The sequence below is a fragment of the Athene noctua genome, chromosome 27, assembly GCF_965140245.1.
Source record: "Athene noctua chromosome 27, bAthNoc1.hap1.1, whole genome shotgun sequence".
Classification (NCBI taxonomy): domain Eukaryota; kingdom Metazoa; phylum Chordata; class Aves; order Strigiformes; family Strigidae; genus Athene; species Athene noctua.
Window position 1 is genome coordinate 2,206,525 of NC_134063.1, and position 18,088 is coordinate 2,224,612.

At 48.9% G+C, this 18,088-nt stretch overlaps 1 protein-coding gene across 2 annotated transcripts in view; it reads right to left on the bottom strand.

Moving 5' to 3' along the window:
- Nucleotides 1-18,061, bottom strand: part of PIP5K1C (phosphatidylinositol-4-phosphate 5-kinase type 1 gamma) — a 50,297-nt gene extending 32,236 nt beyond the window's left edge. For both annotated transcript variants that reach the window (XR_012635254.1, XM_074928216.1), the window contains exon 1: nt 17,818-18,061. Coding sequence is in view for 1 of the 2 variants with exons in the window: in XM_074928216.1 (XP_074784317.1) it covers nt 17,818-18,052 (235 nt within the window). In the remaining variant the exon portion in view is untranslated. The remainder of the gene's footprint in view (nt 1-17,817) is intronic.
- Between the last annotated feature and the right edge of the window lie 27 nt (nt 18,062-18,088).

Here is an 18,088-nt window from a genome sequence, read left to right on the forward strand (position 1 = left end):
TCTTGTCTCAGATCAGCTGCGTGTAGAGAAAAAAAAAAGGACAATTTCTGAGCGCCTAGCCCGAACCGTGTGACACAGCCGACAAAAAAGCCAAACAAAAATCTCATCAAGAGGAGCACACAATAGCTGACACCCAGTAGCGGAAAAGGCTGCAGCCGTTCGGCTCCACGTTCAACTGTGTAATTATGCAATCCAGTGGGATGTTCAGGCAAACATCTGCTAGATGGGAAAGGTGCAGTCTTATCTGAACAGAGTGTTCCTGCTCCCTTCCACGCTGCTGGTCACAGGAGGACTGCGGAGTGGAACAACACACGCTGCCTGGCACGTCCAGAGCGGCCGAGTGCTCTCCCCACTGCCCACGCGGGCAGCACAGGCGGAGAGGCGAGATGCTCCCAAGGTCAGGCACCCCGGCTCGGCGTTAGGGATGCCAGCCTCTTCCTAGCCTCTGGGTTCTCTCTTTATTACAACCTTCAAGTCCAAATCCAGAATTCACAGCAAAACTTGATTAGGATTAATTAGAGACAGCAAACATCACAGCAGGAAGTGTAACCTCTCCAGGACAGAGACAACTCTCTGTGCCTGTGACGACATCCAGGCACAGTGGCACCACACTAAAACCACGACGCCAATTTAGAGCAAGGCCGTAACCAGCTGAAGGACTTTGAAGTCACATTCCTTACTATTAGCCAGAAGAGCTACAGCAACATCCAGCTGCCCCCTTACCTTTGCTCAGGGGTAGGATAAACTTCACATCACCTACTAGCGGGTCCCAACCCACCGGCACGGCTTCACTGGAGCATCTCCTGCCTGCTGGGAGAGCTGGAGTTCAGCAGAAAGAAGACAGAGAACAACCTCTTATTGCCTTTCTAGTCGTGTTGCAAAAACATCAGGGACCTGAATATAGTGCAGGACCCCAGGCAGCCCTTGGGACCCTTTGTGTGTGTTCAGATGCAGTTTTCAGCTGCCACAAGGTCCCAGAGAGCCCATTTCCCAACCGCAGGTCAGAGAAGCACAAAACAGCTCTGCCAAGGCTTGGTCCAGAATTCACTTCCCTCCTTTGTTTTCTGAGTGTTGCTATCTCCCTGTCTGCAGGCTCCTGCCTAGAAGCAGGATTCAGCACTTTTAACATGTGTCCTGCCTCTGTGCAGGGCAAGGATGCTCAGCTGCATCCTCCGTTATGCTGTTCTCCAAGTGCCCCTAAAAGAGGAGAGAGGACTAATCTGAGGTTCCATACTGCTTGCCAGAGCCAGAGCAGTTGTTCTGCCTCAAATACACATGGTTTGTAGTGTGACATGGCTCAGTGCTTCAGCTGCATGACCTCAGACCTCAGCACCTCCTGGCAGGTAGGGATGAGTGCTCTGGAGGCTCTTCTCCACCATCTGACCTTTGCAACTCACTGTCTCTGCAATGATACCTGCAAGGCTGGTACCAGGCACAGGGACAAGGAACCAGTGGTTGGAAAAAGGGTGACTTCACTGTAGCCAATCCCCAAACTTCTTAAGCTGATAAACAGCACAGGATATTGTTACTGAGAGGGCAAAACCCCTTTAACTAGAGAACAGGAGGATGCCTTTGCACAACATCAGTTTAGTTCCCTTCACAATATTGCTTCTCTGGGTATATCCTCCAAGGATCTCAATGTGTCTTGGGAGAGCACTGGCAAGTCAAAGAAATTATTCAACCTGCTTGTTGGAGCAGCACAGCAAATACAAAGAGCACTGGACTGCAAGCTATATGAGACAGTGACAAACTATCCTCCCTATTTTATCCCTCAGCCCTTTTGCACAGAGGGTTCTGCAGCTAAACAAAGTCAGGACCTCTGATCCAGGAGGGATGGGTCAGATTGCTTATTGCTGCCACTATTTAAAAGTCTCTTCCTCTAGATGTTACTTGACAGAGCTTACTTCCCTTGCTCATTCATCGTTAAGAATTATTCTCAGACTAAATTACATCAAAATAGAAGAATGCAACTCAAGAAAGATATCTACCTCCCCAGATTTTCCATTTTCTGACCTTCTAAATGACACGTTGAAGTCCAGCTGCTACAGTCACAGCAGGTCAAGAAATCTACCTGAAGTTCCACAATAACCACCTACCACAATACCAGGATATACAGAAGTTACCATTGTACGCACAGCTTTAAAACTGTGGAGGCTCAGCATCCCAACCAACAGCAATCTCCAAAGGAAAAACAGTTTGCAGGCCACCATTCACAAGTCATCCTGAAGATGCACCTGGATTTTTAATGAGTGGGGTACTTCCTGATTTACTCCGTAGCCAAAGCTGCTCGGCTAAATCCTCTAAGATTTAATTCCACTCTTGCTAATGTCGCTTGACAGATTTTCCAAGGGTGCTCAAACACTGAAGACTTGGAAGGGGATTTCAGAATGGGGTTGCATACAACATGCGTCATTGGATATAAAGTCCTTTTGCTAGGCTGCTCACATCAGGCCAAGTAAACTCTCCTTCACAAAACACTTTCAGGTTGCCACGGGTGCTGCTGCCAACACTGCAACATGCACACGGATGTAGAGATTTGCACTGCAATGCTGAGGACAAGGTCTGGGTGGGAGAGGAGGTGAAACGTGATGTCAAGACGAAAGCATCAGGTTGAGTTTCTGGACCTATTTTTAGAGCATGGGTTTGTGACACAGCCCCTCAAAGAGCATGTCCTTCACCCAATTCGGACACAGCTTTCAAGTGGACCAGGTCCCACTAAAAAAATGCAATTAAAAGACATCATAGGAAAAGCAGACCAGTGATCCATCTTTGACAAATATACTTCTAAACAAATCTAAGCTTTTGTTGCTTGTAACAACTAGAAATTCAGACTCTCCAGGCTGCATGCAAGTCTCATCTGAGCTCGCTGGGCACCAAGCTATCAGAGATTTCTTGGCCTCTTTCTAAATTAACTAGCCTAACCGACATGTGGCAGAAGGCCAGGTCTGGCTGGTGTTTTGCTGATTCCCATCAGTGTCCTCTGCCCGTGTCACAGCACCCTGCCCCCCGTGCTGCTTGCGCCCTCTTCCTGTACAGGCAACAGATTTCACAGAACCCATCCAAACCCTATGGCAAGCCACAGTGAGGGCCAGCCAGCTCCTTAGGAGCAAACTCTGCTTAGTCCATCCCAGCTACTGCAAATCCCTTCCGCCAGATGGATCTTATCCCTCCCTGGACGTGCCAATGCTTCCTCTGTCCCCAGACTGAGGGGGCTGGTACCCAGGAGGGGTACTGAGCCTCCAGTCCTCCTCACATTTCCTGTGAGCAAACATCCCCTGCAGCAGCAGCGGCTCTACACAGACCACATACCCATGCTATAAGACTGAGGAAGGACCTCTAGGGCAAAAGTTAGTGCTGCAAGGCATGGGGGGACTGTAAGTTAAGAATAAGTTTAAATTATTGCTCACCACCATGTTCTTTTCCCACCAGCCTCATTAAGACCACTTCTGCTCTCTGTGACTGGAGTGTTTCGGTTGGGTGCTCCTGCTCTGCTCTAACAAAGGCACCTGAACAGATGGAACAAAACAAGCTACAGCAGAACAAGCTCAAAAGATGAAGTGTGCTGCCAAAAATCGTAACTCAAAGTTCAGCAAGTAGTCTCTTCTCTCCCTGGGATCCTGGCTGAAGCATGGCAGCCAGTGACTCAGCTATCAGCTGAAAATAAGTTACCTAAAAAATAATCTAATTTTTAAAAGCACTTCTGGAGCTCTTAGTAGGAAATACAAACAGGTGAGACCCACATAGATGGTGGGAACTGCTAACAGGGTGCCTATGCTGGGCTACAAGGATATTTCAGTTGCATTACACCGACAATCACGGACAGCATCCTCCGATACAGGTAACCACAAGCTGAAGGACAGGCTCCTTCTGGCACAGATCCGCAGTTTGCTCAAAAGCTAGGTCAGTAAAGCAGCTTCTCCTGCCCAGCCTGGAGGATTTTCAGTTGGAGGCTGAGCCAGGCATTTATTACTCCTATTTAACCAAGTGCAGCTATGTCAATTTATTTACTCATTCGGGAACAAGCTCTGCTCCAGACTCCGCACAGGTATGTGTCCAAACTAAAGATTCAAAAGAACAAAGAGCAAAATCCAAAAGAGCACTTAGGCTCCCGAAGTGCTGCGTAGGCAGAACTGAAGCACTGATTACCCGCAAACTCCTGAAGGCACCCCAGGTGCTGAGGACCCTTCAGATTTCTGGCACCGTTTTCCCAGAGGCTGCAGCACACGTTCACACCCAGTTCAGCCAGCAGCCCCCCTGCAAGCGGCACCACCGTTTGGAATTCCAAAGAACACAGAATCCACGGGCATTGCTGAGCTGTGCACCGGGCAAGTGGTGCACTTACCCTCTGCATCCTGCACTGCATGGGACAGAGGAGTGGTCAAGGTCCTTCTGAAGTTATTTTGTGGTTTCTAGGATGTGTTTGATAGCAGACTGTTACTAGGTGAAAGAAAACAAGTTACCGTGGAGCTGAACAACAGCCATCTGGGTCAGCTCTTTTCCCAGCTTTCCAGAACCCCCAGCTCTTGGGCTGTAGGTTTTGGCGCAGCTCTGCTTCAGTGAGAGTGGATCTATTAAATGCAGAAAGCCACAGCCGAAGATCAGGCTGCAGAGACAAGTGACCACCTCAGAAAGAGCCCACATGGCTCATACACATGATTTAACTCTGTAAGCTCGAGGTGCAATTCCGGTCCCACAGGTCCTAAAACAAGAGTCCTGAACCATGAACAACTTCATTCTTGAGCCCTTCCCAGGGCTTTATTCAACATCTGACTGATATAAGGAAAAACTGGGGATGCCTTATGAAGAACAGGTACAGAACAAAGTAATTCAGGACAGCAGCATCGAGTAAACTTCAGTCTAGCATTTCTGAGCTACACAGAAGAATCTACAGGATATTTTAATATTGTTTGCTAAGACTTTAATAAAACCAGAAATGAGGTAGTTCCCCTGAAGCTACAAGGCTGGATCAGCCAAAAACACACTGCCACTGACTTGCGAAGGAGGGAGGGGACAGCACAGTCTTCTCCTGCATTTTGAGAGAAACAAAAACTACAGCCAGGCACACAAACATCATACCTTCTCTCTTTAAAGCATCTCCAGGAGGACAACCCAGCCTCCTGCTCAGGTTTCCCCTCTCAGCTCAGCTGGTAGGCGCTGGCTCTGTTTTATGATGGTGTGTGCACTGTGGGGTGGGAGACAGACGTGTGCAGTAACACTGGCCACATAACAGCTCTCTGTGGGGAATATAAGATACACAGGCTGACATGGGAAGCCCCATGGCTTAAACTCTGTGTTTCTTGGCTCCCTACCCAGTAATCTTTTTCCAGGCCAGATGGCTCAAGCCTATAGATCCGTACCCACCAAGCAGCATGGCTCCTCCAGCCTCACCAGTGAGGCCAGAGAGATTTTAACAGGTGAGCGATTTTTACAAAGCACAGCAAAATGGAAGTTAGAAGGCTAAGAGCAGTCAGGGGCTGAAGGCTTTCCACGTGAAGAGAAAAGGCAGGTCTGATGGAGCAGAACCATTCTGCAGATACTGCAATGCCACTTAAAGATGGACCTGACCAAGCTCTGAAGTTGTGGATGGGGCAACACTACTTGGCTTTATCTTCATCAAAATGGGTGCACCAGTTTTGCCAGAGCTTAAAGGCCAACCATAAGGCAAAGGACATTCAGAGACCATTATCTTGGCAAGTCAAAGCAACCAAAAGCAGGCACTCTAATAGAAAACACTAGGGAACAGACAGCACTTGCCACTTCTGCCTGTAATATATTACTTTTCCCTTTAGATGAGCAGCTGCCATTCAAGCATATTTTCTCTCTCCCTCCTCCAGGCCTTGGATTAAGTAATTTTTCACCCCACCTCACGCTTACGGATTGTTTTTCACCCCACCTCATAGGAAAACTTGCATTTAAATTTAATTTCTTCAGGTACTGTAAAAACCCACCTCGTTCCCTTAGGTTACAGTTTACTCTTCATGCTGGTTACCTCCAGCCTTCTCACAGTCCTAGTTTTCAGTTTAGAAAAAAGATTAAAAATAAAACCAATCTCTGTGTTTTAAAACCTGGGTAGTCATAGCATCTCTCTGAAATTGGTTATAAACCTTAAATCTCAATACCTCATGGAAGCTCATAACGGCCATCCTACCAATAAAAACAACAGCTTGCATGTATTAAATGAAGTTCCTCCTGAATTACCACATTCTTCGTAGCTGATGGAGTCCTGACAAGCAGCCCGTTACCAGCATTTCATCTCAGAAGTGTCTTCAATTTAATACCAGACTATATTGGCCAGCTCTGCATCTGGTATATGATGGGCAACCCAGCTTATTATACCAAAGCGAAATAGATAAGGCAATTGCCGTCTTTAACTGAAATAGAACTGTCTTGTCTGACAAAGTGCACAGTCTTTTTACTTTTTTTTAAAGACAGACCCATGTTTATCAGGACTTCGAGGCTCTCTGCAAAGGAGCTGCAGTCAAGACTGCAATTATACACAGGAAATGCACGAGGCCAGTCCACGAAGAAGCTGCAGAAGCAATTAGCAGTTTCAGGATATTCACTCCTTCAGTTGCTCATTTTCTTTAATAAGCATTTTCTGGCATTACCAGCCTAGAAGCCTCTTTCTCAAAAGAGCGTCCTAGATAGTTAATCCACCAGTGACTCCTACTTAATACTGAAATGAAAACAAACATCCAAACCTCTGAGACTAAGGTGGAGAAAGACTATGTCATCATTTCTCTTCCATCAAAATTAATTTAAGCCTGAAGAGATGCCGGTTTGAGAGGAAGTATCCTGGAATTAAAAAAAAAAACAGTATGCATATCAAAAGCTACAAAATGCAGCACAATATGCACCCCCCAGAAAAACTTAATTATCTTGTATCATAAGTTATCATTACAGGAAAAAAAAAAAAGTAGAAAATTAAGCAAAGGCAATTGTTAGCCTTCCAGATTTCAGCTGTGATCACTGAACAAACAGTCCTTACCAACACAAGAGTTATCCCATAACGTGCTATTTAAACCCACAAATAATCACCACCTGTTAGGCCAAACTGAAAAACTTTGCCTTATTTCTGGATTCCACCTAGGCAAGTGTTTGCCCTGTAACTGAGGAGCATGTCATTTAACACTGACAAGTACAGCTCCAAGACGGTATAATCTTCTGCTGTCTTTGTTCCAGCTTTGAAGTTAGGGACTATTTTACATCTCTATAGTTTGCATTTCTGCCAGCAAATTCTATGCCGTTTTGTACGCTGCCCCCGTCAAGATGCATCCAGACAGATGGCGAGAGCAGCACCAAATACATACAGAAAGGAAAACTGTCATTTTAAAGACGACACCCATTCAAAAGTGACATTTTAAAGAGAAGACAAGCAGTTTCAGGTATTGCATCTGCCCTCTCGGCAGCGCGTAGGACTTCTGATCACATTACCCCTTCCTCTTGGCGTGGGGATGCACACACTGCAGAACCGGCTGCACGGACAGAAACTGTGAAATCAAGAAATAGGAGAGAGAACCAAGTTTCACATCAGCATCTAAATGGAGTGACTGCATGAAGTGCCATCAGGCACACATTCAGGGAAGGAGCACTCAACCAGATGATGATTTTAGCCAGCTGCCTCCCTCTGAAAAATGCAGTAATGGACAATTTTGCTTTGAAAAATCCACAAAATTTTGTCCATCAGATGTGCAGAGAGACTATAGAAAGAAAACTACTGCAGCATCTTTGTCATCAGCTGCTGTATCCTACCCACAGTAGGGGCTTTGGTAATATTTTGCTTGCGCTACTGCCCAGGTCATGGAAAGTGCCAAACATGACAAGCAAGCATTAAGTCACAGGCAAATTTCTCCTGTCTTTTTACAGCAGTTAGCAAAGCACCATCATTTCTGCCTTGTGTTAAGAGTCTTCCCTCTCCACACATTAACTAGCCATCGGTGTTGCAAAGCCAGCGTGAACTTCCCTTAGAAGAATCCTGCAGGAAGAAACCAGGCCACCTGACCAGTGGCAATGGGAGACTCCAGCTAATCACCTTCATTTTACTTTGTAAAATGGAAACTTGTGTTTCTAGGCCTTATGCCAAACCTGAAGGCTCTTCTTCAATCCCTCAGATCTTCAGGACCTCGAGTAAAATCAATGGACATCAGAGATGACAGCCAACATTGGGCTGCCAGAAGCTGACCCACTTCAAAGCGGTAACAAAACCGAGGAGGTTCCTAGAGCAGAAAACCATCTGTGTCTCATTTCAGCTGTTGCAACCCCCAAGACCTTACTGACCGTGTTGACACAGCAAGGGTACATACTGTTGGTGGTGTTTCCATCACTGATGTACATGTTGGTAAGATCAGCTGTTTCAAGGTACAACAGCCTGCCGTGGGCCTTGCAATACTTTGGAGATGTGTCTTGAGCTTTGGACAGGTTTCACAAAAATCTCTCAAAACTTGCCAATTACATAAAAATATTTCTCAAGTGCTCCAAACCCTTTAAGCTGTATTGACATGCCAACCAAAATCTCTCCCAACACTCAAGTTGCTTAAACTGGTGCCAACTGGCCTTAATTACCTGAGCTCGGACAGCCCTGAATGAAAAATGAAAATCCATATACAACCCTTCTGAGCCAAACTCCAATCACTGGAGGGCTGAAAGGACTAGCATTAGAAACATGTTTATACAGGTATTCACACTATAACTGAAGCAGTACTGTAACTGCACTGCTGCCCAATTTCAAGTGGAGAAAAAACAAGTAAATATCCAAAAGCTCAGGAGGATGCTGTTAACTTGCCTTTTAAACAGAATCAGTTCCACCCATAAATCAGGAATTCCACCCTAAAAAAAATAATTGGGAACACTTTGAAGCCATTAATTTCATGCACAGAAACAACATTATTCTGCTCCACTGCTGGAGAGAATTATTTTTTTTTTGGTAGGTAATAAACTAGTAGAAAAAACCTGCAAAGATCACAAAATGCTCCAAAGGTAGAAAGCAGCAAAGCAAAGGTTGTCCCACCTCACTGTCACCCTGCAGCAAACGTGGCTGGGACTCTCTCTCATCCCACAGGAAGGGGAGGAGGGAGAGCAGATTAAGATGACCTACATTACTCCTGCTTTAAATATAAGGTAGCATCGCTTTTATTCTACTTATCTCATTCCTCCCTATCCTTCCTGCCTCACATGGACAACACACCCTCTGCTCAGGTTGGCACACAGGCAGGTGGAGCGCATCCAGCCTTGACCAGGGAGGCAAAAAGTTGTGCATCAAACCTGAACTCACAAGAGAATGACTTCACAAACGATGCTCTGTTAATGGAGACTACATGTGTCTTTCATGTCAGTCCTCAACTCCATCAGGTTCTCCTTCCCTGGTCTCAGTGGCCATCTCAGCCACGGGAGATCTGGACCTTAACTCACTTGGAGTGACAGAGTATAAAGCAGCAACAGAGAACGGCAAACTCCAAGGGGAAGAAGAGTGTAACTGGCAATTTAAACACAACCTTGCCAGGCAGAGAATGAAAGGGCAAAATAATCTTGACTAATCCTGCTCTTGCAGGATGGCAACATGGTCACCAGCATGGTCTGACACATTCAAATGCCCATTTTGAAGGGCAGCATCCCAATGTGTCCAAAGTGTGAGCTATGTTAAGGACAGGCTTCCACACCAGCCCTGCCAAACAACTGTGTGAACTCAGCTACTCAGTCTCAAAAGCAGCAGATCTCTTTGCCTCCTACAGAAAAAACATGAAACAGCTGGGGAATTACTCTGAAATACTAAATTCAGTGAAAGAGTAGGGACCCAACTGGCTCCCAGCCCAGCACTCCCCTTCCTCTGCTGCTGAGCTGCCTTTCCTCTGGGAGCTCAGTGCTGGTTTAGGTTGAAGTGTTCCCACATCTTCTGGAGAAGAGATTAGGAGGTGTCTACCATGATACAGGGACACAGTGAATCTGAAGAGTCAGTAGTGTGACTGAGCTTCATCAGAGAAAGCATCGACAAGTTTAAATGCAGAGTTATTAACTACTCTGGCTACATGGACCCTTGAAGCACAAAGAACTAATTTTGCAGGAGCCACCAAGCCCCCGCCATGCGAGAGCATCACTCAGCAACAGCTACTGCAGGCACCAACGGGATCACTGCAAATCCACAAAGCAGAAACAGTAAAGTCTTAGTAGTGGCAGCCAGAGCACCAAGACAGAAGCTGAATTAACACATCTTTTCCCTGCATGGCTGGGAGAGATTTAATGTTCTGCAGTAAAATGAAAAGCAGCGTTTGAACTACTTGGAGTTTGACCGGCACCAAGCTCCCCACGTCACTAACGGTACCGTCCCAGCAGCACGCTGCTACGCTTTCATGACTGCAAACAAGGTAAAGCTGCCCTCTTCTTATAATCCGTTAATTCCTCCAAATTCAGGAGATTGTGGTGTTTCACACAGAACAAAGACAAGAGCTTGTTGCATGCGGTGTTCCCATGCTCAGCTAATCTCCAGGCCCTTTCAGAGGCGGAAGCGTATCTGCCCAGGTTGGTCTTGTGACAAACCCTGGGCCATGACCCAGTTTCCGTTGCCAGATCCATGAGCACCTTGTGCAGAGGGAGCAGCTACAGGTGTGCTACCAGAACGTGGGTCCTCCCCTCCCAAAATCTACTCACACAACAGGCCAGTCTGCAGCCATGTAGACACTAGAGAAGCAAACAGCCAGCTTCCAACTTCTCTTTCCTCCCAGGAAGTCTTTCCCACCCTCTCAAACAGCAATTTTCAGCAAAGAGAACATGCAGATTCTGCTAATTACAGAGGAGATGAGGACTGTGCCCCCTTGATGAGTCTGCAAAGCGTTTTACACTCCTCTCACTGAATGTGAACTGTACAGGCAGTGATTGGACATTTTGAGGTTTATTTTCTGCCACTCCAGATCCAATGGCTGCAAAGTCACGCAATTATCCAGAGGGACAGCTCTTCCAACAGTCAGTTGCAGAGATGCAACTGTACAGAATATGCGATCTCCATGCTATAAGATAATGCTGTTCTTTAAATATCAATTATTCCAGCCCGTTTCTGTGTTACAGTGAATATTTAAGAGAACCCTTCATATTACACACTGACTTTCTAGCTGTATGCATTTGTATTTTTTTAAACAGGATTAGGGAAGAGTGATGGGTATTCAAAGAAAGCTGGAAGAGAAGCAAAGGGGCTAACTCATAGAGTGAAAGACTCTCAGCCTCTCCCTAGAGCTGTGAGACGATGAAACCCGTTGTGGTTAGCAGTGATCAGCAGTATCGGACAGGCCGTGAACACCAGGGCAACTGAACATGTTGAAGCCTCCAGATTTCCTCACCACCACAGCACATACTCTGACTCATCCTGGGTTATTCACCACAAGCCAGTGCAAAAACCCACACGTAAGCTGGGGAAGCCACAAGAACACATGATGGAAGACGACGACACTTAATTAGGGGTTGACAGCATTTTCTGCTTAAATATGTGGGTGAGAAGAGACGAAGTGACAGAAAAGCTGCTCTGATCACTTTTAGCTTTTTAATTACAGAAAACGTTTCCCAGAAAGTCCCGAGGTTAACTCAGCTACTGGCAACACTGAAAAACTCAAACAAACAAGCGCCAGGCTGCTTAGGAACAGAGTATTTCTAAGACCTACCTAAAGAAGGAAAAACCCCAACATTACCTTATTATCATTGGCTCTTGGTAAGGCTGCTTGGAGAGGCCAGGCTCCCCTCCCGGGGCTGAGTCTCCTAGTTACCCAGAGAGGAGGTGGAGAGCCTGGGAAAGCCAGCAGATGCTTTTCCTTTTGGCACACAGCTCCCCACGGAGGTTGGTGAGCAACACCCGGCTGCTCTGCTGAGGTGGTCAGTGCTGATCAGGATCAAAACAAAACTCACTTCACACAGGACACCAGTTTGGTTTTTACACAACCCTCTTTCTGGAACTTTCGTTGTTTCATTTCAAAGTGCCTTTTCTTTCCAGTCCCTTGCAGCGCCTTCATCTCCCTTTCTGCCGTGCTCCTGTTGTTCCGTTGCCATGAGTGCAATCATGCAATGGAATGGATGGGCAGCCCTGCACAGGTGAGGGCTCAGCACGACACGTTTTCACTATAACATCCTTCCCATTAGAGGAAAACAAGTGGCTGCACTTGCTTGTTGGACAGAGTGGTGCACCATCAGTAGGCAGCAAACACAGAGAGGGCGCTTGTGCCAGGATTTCTGCTTTGCTAAAGACTTATAGAAAATTACAGTATTTTGCTCCTTTGAGTTTCTGCACCAGCCACAGATGGATTTAAAAATGGCGAAATGCCACACAGCATTGCCCCAACAGTAGCTACTTACTGGGAACCCACACCAAACAGTTAGGGCTTTGCACCTGCATAATGCTTTAAAAATATCTTCTGCCTGGCCCCATGGACATGATCACAGACGTCCAGTCTGATGTGAGTAAGAATTTCTGTTCTTGGGCACATTCACAAGGTGACTCAGCTTGCAGGCCTGGAAGGCAACAGCTTGGGAGAGTGATACTGTCAGCTGGGTTATTAAACAAATTGTTTAAAGGGTACTATCAGAAATTTTGGTTAGACACCTGGAAAGACTTAATGTGAAACAAAAACCCCCATCTAGGCCTTCTTCTACTGTTCTGCTGATATTTATGAGTTCAAACATACAGAGTCACCCCTCTCCCTGCACACACATCTTTGAGAAAAGGAGGCACCAAGGCCTCCAGTTTAAGCTTTCCAGGGTCTAGAGAGCACGCCCCAAAACCAGCAGCCTGCTCTGATACCCACTGCTCCTGTCAGCTCCTCCAGCATCACAGGCTCTGGGGGAGATCTGAGAGAGCACACCCATGGGATCAGACCATCTGAGGAGGCCAGGACCCATTTTGGCTCCTGCCTTCCCACAGACAGGCTACAAGAGGGAGCATCTCCCAAGAGCAACATGAGCAGCAGCTCTGTCCGTGAGCTGTTGGTGGGAGCAGAGCGTGTGAACCAGTCTGCTGAAGGTCACTCCCACCTAAACACAGCCAAACCCTCCTTGCACTGGGAATTTGCAAACATTTCCCCCTCCAACTCTGCTTCTGACATTCCCCAGTACAGTGCAAAAGGTTCAACGTTTTCTGACTTGTGAGTTGCAAGTTAATTGTGCCCATGAAACGCCTGCAGTTCTCATACGCACAGACAGGAACTGATCTCCTGCTGGTAAGGTCCCACATGCAGCAGGTACCACATTCATGTTGGGAGTAAGGCACCTGCCAAGCCCCTATAGATTAATCCTGGTCTACAGGAATATGCCTGGCAGCCCTAAAAGATGAATGGGAATAATCAAACATGACAAAGATGTAAGCAGCATTCAATGAGAAGGGCTCTCCAAGCCTCTGTCAGGGTGTTGCACTGCCATGGCAGACCTGTTTCTGGACTCAACTGGCTGTGACTGAAAGATGTTCATGAAGAAAGCGAGCACTGGAATTCCTGCTGCTGCTTTCAGGCTGCAACCACCTTATATGGGAAAATCATATTTAATAAGACTGTGCATCTGGCGAGAGCCCATAATGGTCATGTCAGTGAATCACTTCAATAATCGTTCCTAAATTACACACTGCTCATACTAAATCCACTCAGGTCATTCCCTGAGGAGCCCTTCTGGAGAGGCCCAGCGACCTTCCCAAGTGGGACACGGTGGCAGCAGCTTTGCCAGACGCAGATCCATCAGTGGTGTAACAGGCTATCATATACAGGTCAATGCCAAATGCTAGTTAATGAAAATTAGATTAATCATTCTTTGTCCCGGGTTCTTGGGGATTCATTCTCCAGCCTGTCCTGACACTGATACAGAGAGCCTCAGTGTCCTTTGGGCAGTGCCCACATCTCCCTGCTGTACAAACGCTGCCCTTTGCAGCCCCCAGAACCCATAATCCCAGCTTCCCTATTCATTTCCAGCCGATTCATATCTTAAAGGACAATTAATTTGCCAGAGCAGCCTGAATTCTATTTTCACTGCCTTCCTCCTTCCCTGCAGCTGAGCTGTGACTTATTGACTGTGAAGTAACTGCAGGGTCTTTAAAAGTTCAAGGCACAGGGTGTTTTTCTGTCTGTTTTTGCCTAGCTGACTCCCTCTGTAATCATCTTCGCTAGCACCATTTCACAGGAAAGAGGCATGTGACATCCAACTAAGCTGTGAACCATAATCATGCTGGGGATGATGTTTACATTTGATTTTTTCCTCAAGCTGATAAGCTCTCTTCAATTTCCCTCTCCATCACGTTGATATGGATTGAACTGCTTGTGCCCCACAGGGTGGAATTCTTCTCTTATCTCTAATCTGCTCACTGAAAAAAAAAAAAATGCTTCCAGCAACCCTTCAAAAGTCACTTCAAAGTTATCATTGCAAAGAGCGAAGAGCTGCAATACCGTTCGTCATCTGTCGCAATCAACGCTCTCCCAGCGCTTTTTGCAGATGGCCTTACAGGTGCCGCCAGCATCCAGCACACTCAGCACCACTGGCTGGGGCCAGGATCTCCACTTTGCTATCTCCAGCTCTGGGTACAGTGAGACAACTGTTGAACGAGAGCATAAATACTTGTTAAATCATTTCAGCTCCCTAAAGCAGAGGAATTCAACCCTGAAGATCACGTTGGAGCCTTCTGCCCAGGCTCTTAAGCCATAAATGATGGGCAGACTGCAACTTATATGTAGCAGGAGACGTGAGAAATGGAAATAAAGTGGACATCAACTTTACTTCCCCATCAGGCTGAGAATTTACACCTTTGTGAGGAGATGGTGGAGACCTGCTTTGGTATCAATTTTGTACCAACAGCTCTCCAGTGACTTGAGCCCCTTGGATAAAAGGAGGTTTCCAGACAGAGGTCTCCGGGTGCACCCAGGTAGAGGGATGGTGATGTGCCCTCTTCTCACCCAACCATTTCTGGGGTCAGGACACCCCAGCCTGAATGATCCTGGTGCTCACCTGTCACCCTGCCCGCACACAGTACCTCTGTACATCGCCTCTACTCCTGCCAAAAGCTCTGCTATCTGCACCAAAACCGGCAAACAGACCCTTACACTCCCAGCAGCCCCTTCCTGGGGCAAGGGGGTGGAGATTCAGGGAGATGGCACAGCAGCCATTTACATCTGACAGATTTTGAAACTCCCTCTTCAACCACAGCAGTTACAAAACTTTTAAAAACCTCAAAGCTAGGTCCTTGGAAAGGGACAAACTGGGCCTGTGTGTTCATGCATGAGTCCAGCTGCTGGCACTAAATGAGGTTTTACCCTCAAAGATATTATGAGACTTCCAAAAGCTCCCTTCAGAAGACTCTCCATGCCTTAAGTCAACCTAGTGTCAAGGTTTCCCTGACTTTCAGCTCCTCTCCTCCACCTAGTTTTACTCCTGTACCAGACTAACCGGCTCCCCTCTTGGTATTTCCTGAGCACTTGGGGAAGCTCTTTGCTGACCCAACCCATGGCCTGGATTAACCCCACCACGTCCGTTTAAGAGTACAGCACACAGCCATCCTCACTCTCTGACAAAGAGCTGGGGAGCACACTTCAGCTACACTGACAATCCTTCATCAATAGCACGAGCATTAAGGTAAGTGGCACGAAGCAACTGCATCAGTGGGTCATGGACACTTCAGCCCCTCCACCACCGCTTCAAACAGCGGTGAAGGCATCGGCGCTCCGCACGCGAAATTGGGTTTGTCGCCATCGGCTTTGAAACAATCAACAAAACGGGATGGTGTTCAGCATCTGCTCCTGGGCACGCTGCTGTGACACAGTATTCCCATCTGCTGCCACGAGGACCACCAAGCACACCGACGTGCTCTGTCAGTCCCAACCCAAGACATGCAGCAGAGCCCACCCTTCACGCAGGCATAGCCGTGCCTTCGTGTACAGCCCAAGGGCCACCTCCAGTCCCCCCAGGTTTTGTTCTCTTTCAGAAAATGCTCGTTAGCTGTTGTGCACATTGTCCCCAGCCCTCCTGGGAGCTCCAGTTGCAAGTGCAGCTGAGGCCGAGTGACACAATTTGGACGCTACCCAAGTGAGGAGTAAGCAACTTGACTTGAAAAATCAAAGCATCGGTGAGATTACTGGCTCCGTTTCATCTTTTTTTACTATCAGTGTAGGGTATGACAGCCTACAGGTTCGTAAATTCAGATTTACTTGCGAAGGGAAGACAAACACCTGCTTAAACCCCTCCTGAGCAACAGCCCCCAGATATTTTGTCTTGACCTGAACAACAACCCTCTCCCCTCCCAAAAAACAGGAAGGTGACAGAGAAATCCTAAGGATAAACAATATTTTAATTGTTCATCAGCAAGGGATTCTCTCTTTCACTCCCTCAGCATCACAAGCTGGAAGTCCACCAGCCACACCACACCATGCTAGGAGAATAGTCCCAAAAAAGGGGTCTGAGCAGTGGGGGGGGGAACGCTTCGAGCAACCTTGGGAAAGGCAAGTTGCACGCAGCCAGCCCCTCCATTTTCCCTGCAGCACCAAGAAATTGAAGCAGGAAGGCTGGGGACAGCTTGCCACTTGCCTAAATCTCAGCACCTTACCAAAAATTACACGTTACATCCAGCCCCCCTGACACAGCAGATGACATGTATGAAATAATCACAGCTTCCACTGTAATTTGTTGGCTTGTAGAAGATCTAATGATCCTCATTTAAAGGCCTGAAGACAAGGAGATTGCTGTCATAACACAACCAAAACCTGTCTACCTCGTAGCAGGCTCTGAATAAACTTCAGGCTCAGACAGGTGCTCCGGAGCTTCGCGTCAGGCCCACAAAAGAATATGTCAACCCAACAACAGAGCGGGGCTGTACGATCACAGGCAAAGCTAGCAATTTTGAGGTTGTTAATGAACTATAAATTATTAGGAAGCAAAGGTGGACGCAGGTGCACTTGCACAGCCCCACATATCTGATCCCGCCAACCGAGGAAGCCAAAATCTTTTTGTTAAGGCTGTCAGCAGCGTTGTCAGGCTTAGGCTTGCTCTCTGCCTCTTACAAACGGCCCCCCCGGTCTCACCGCTGCCCAGAGGGGTCCTGGCGTGGCAGCAACGCCGCCTCCCGCTGCCGGGGGCCGCCGGGACCCCGCGGGAGGCAGCGCCGGGAGCCGCAGCAACTCCCCAGAGCAAGGCAGGACCCTCCACCTGCCTTGAGGCAACAGGCCCCTCCAGACCCTCCCGCCACCCCCCGGGGAAGGGGGATGCCCGCGGCCCATCCCCGGAGAGGAGACGCCGGGGGCGCGGCCCAGGGTCGCCCTCGCCAACCGGGCAAGCGGCGGCTGCTGCGGCACCGGGGTCACCCGGTGTCAGTTGCCGCAGCGCCCGCCCCAGCCCTGCACGGTGCTCCGGGGGGCGCCGCTGTCCGTCCCCAGCAAGCACCGGCCCGGGACAACCCGAGGCGGGCGGAGGCAGGAGACGAGAGGCAGCCCCAGGCCGGCATCCTCCCCCCCCACCGGTGGTCGGGGAGTCCCGGGCCAAGGGGCAGCCCCGGGGGGGGTGGGACCATTCCGGATCCCCGGGGCGGGGAGGGGGGGAAGCGGGAGTTGGACGGGGCCACGCGGTGCCCCGGGGATGGCACACGCCGGGGGGGTGTGGTGCGGCTGGGCTGAACCACTCCGAACCCCCCCGGGGGATACAAGGCACAATGCGGGGGGCCCGGCCGGGAGGTACCACTCAGACCCCCTCCGGGGGGTGCAACTAGGCTAAACCACGCTGGGCCCTCGGGGGGACGGGACACGGGGACACACACTCCGGGGGGCCCGGCACGGAGCGGCCCCTCGAGGGAACACGCCCCGGAGCCCGGTGCTCGCAGTGCGTTACCTCCTGCCGCGTCCAGTGCCCCCACGCCGGCCTCCGGGGTGATGGCACCGGCACCCGCCACGGCCGAGCCTTCCGCCTCCTCGGGCACCTCTAGCTCCATGGCCGCCGCCAAGGCCGCGGGCAGGACAGGCCCGGGGCAGGGCACGGCAGGCCCAGGCCCGCGCCCGCCGCCGCCGCCGCGCTCCTCCCGGCTCTGGCCGCCGCCGCTGAGGAGACTGGGAACGGCGGGGACCATAGAGCGCGGGAGGCGCCGCGGCTAGACACGCCCCGG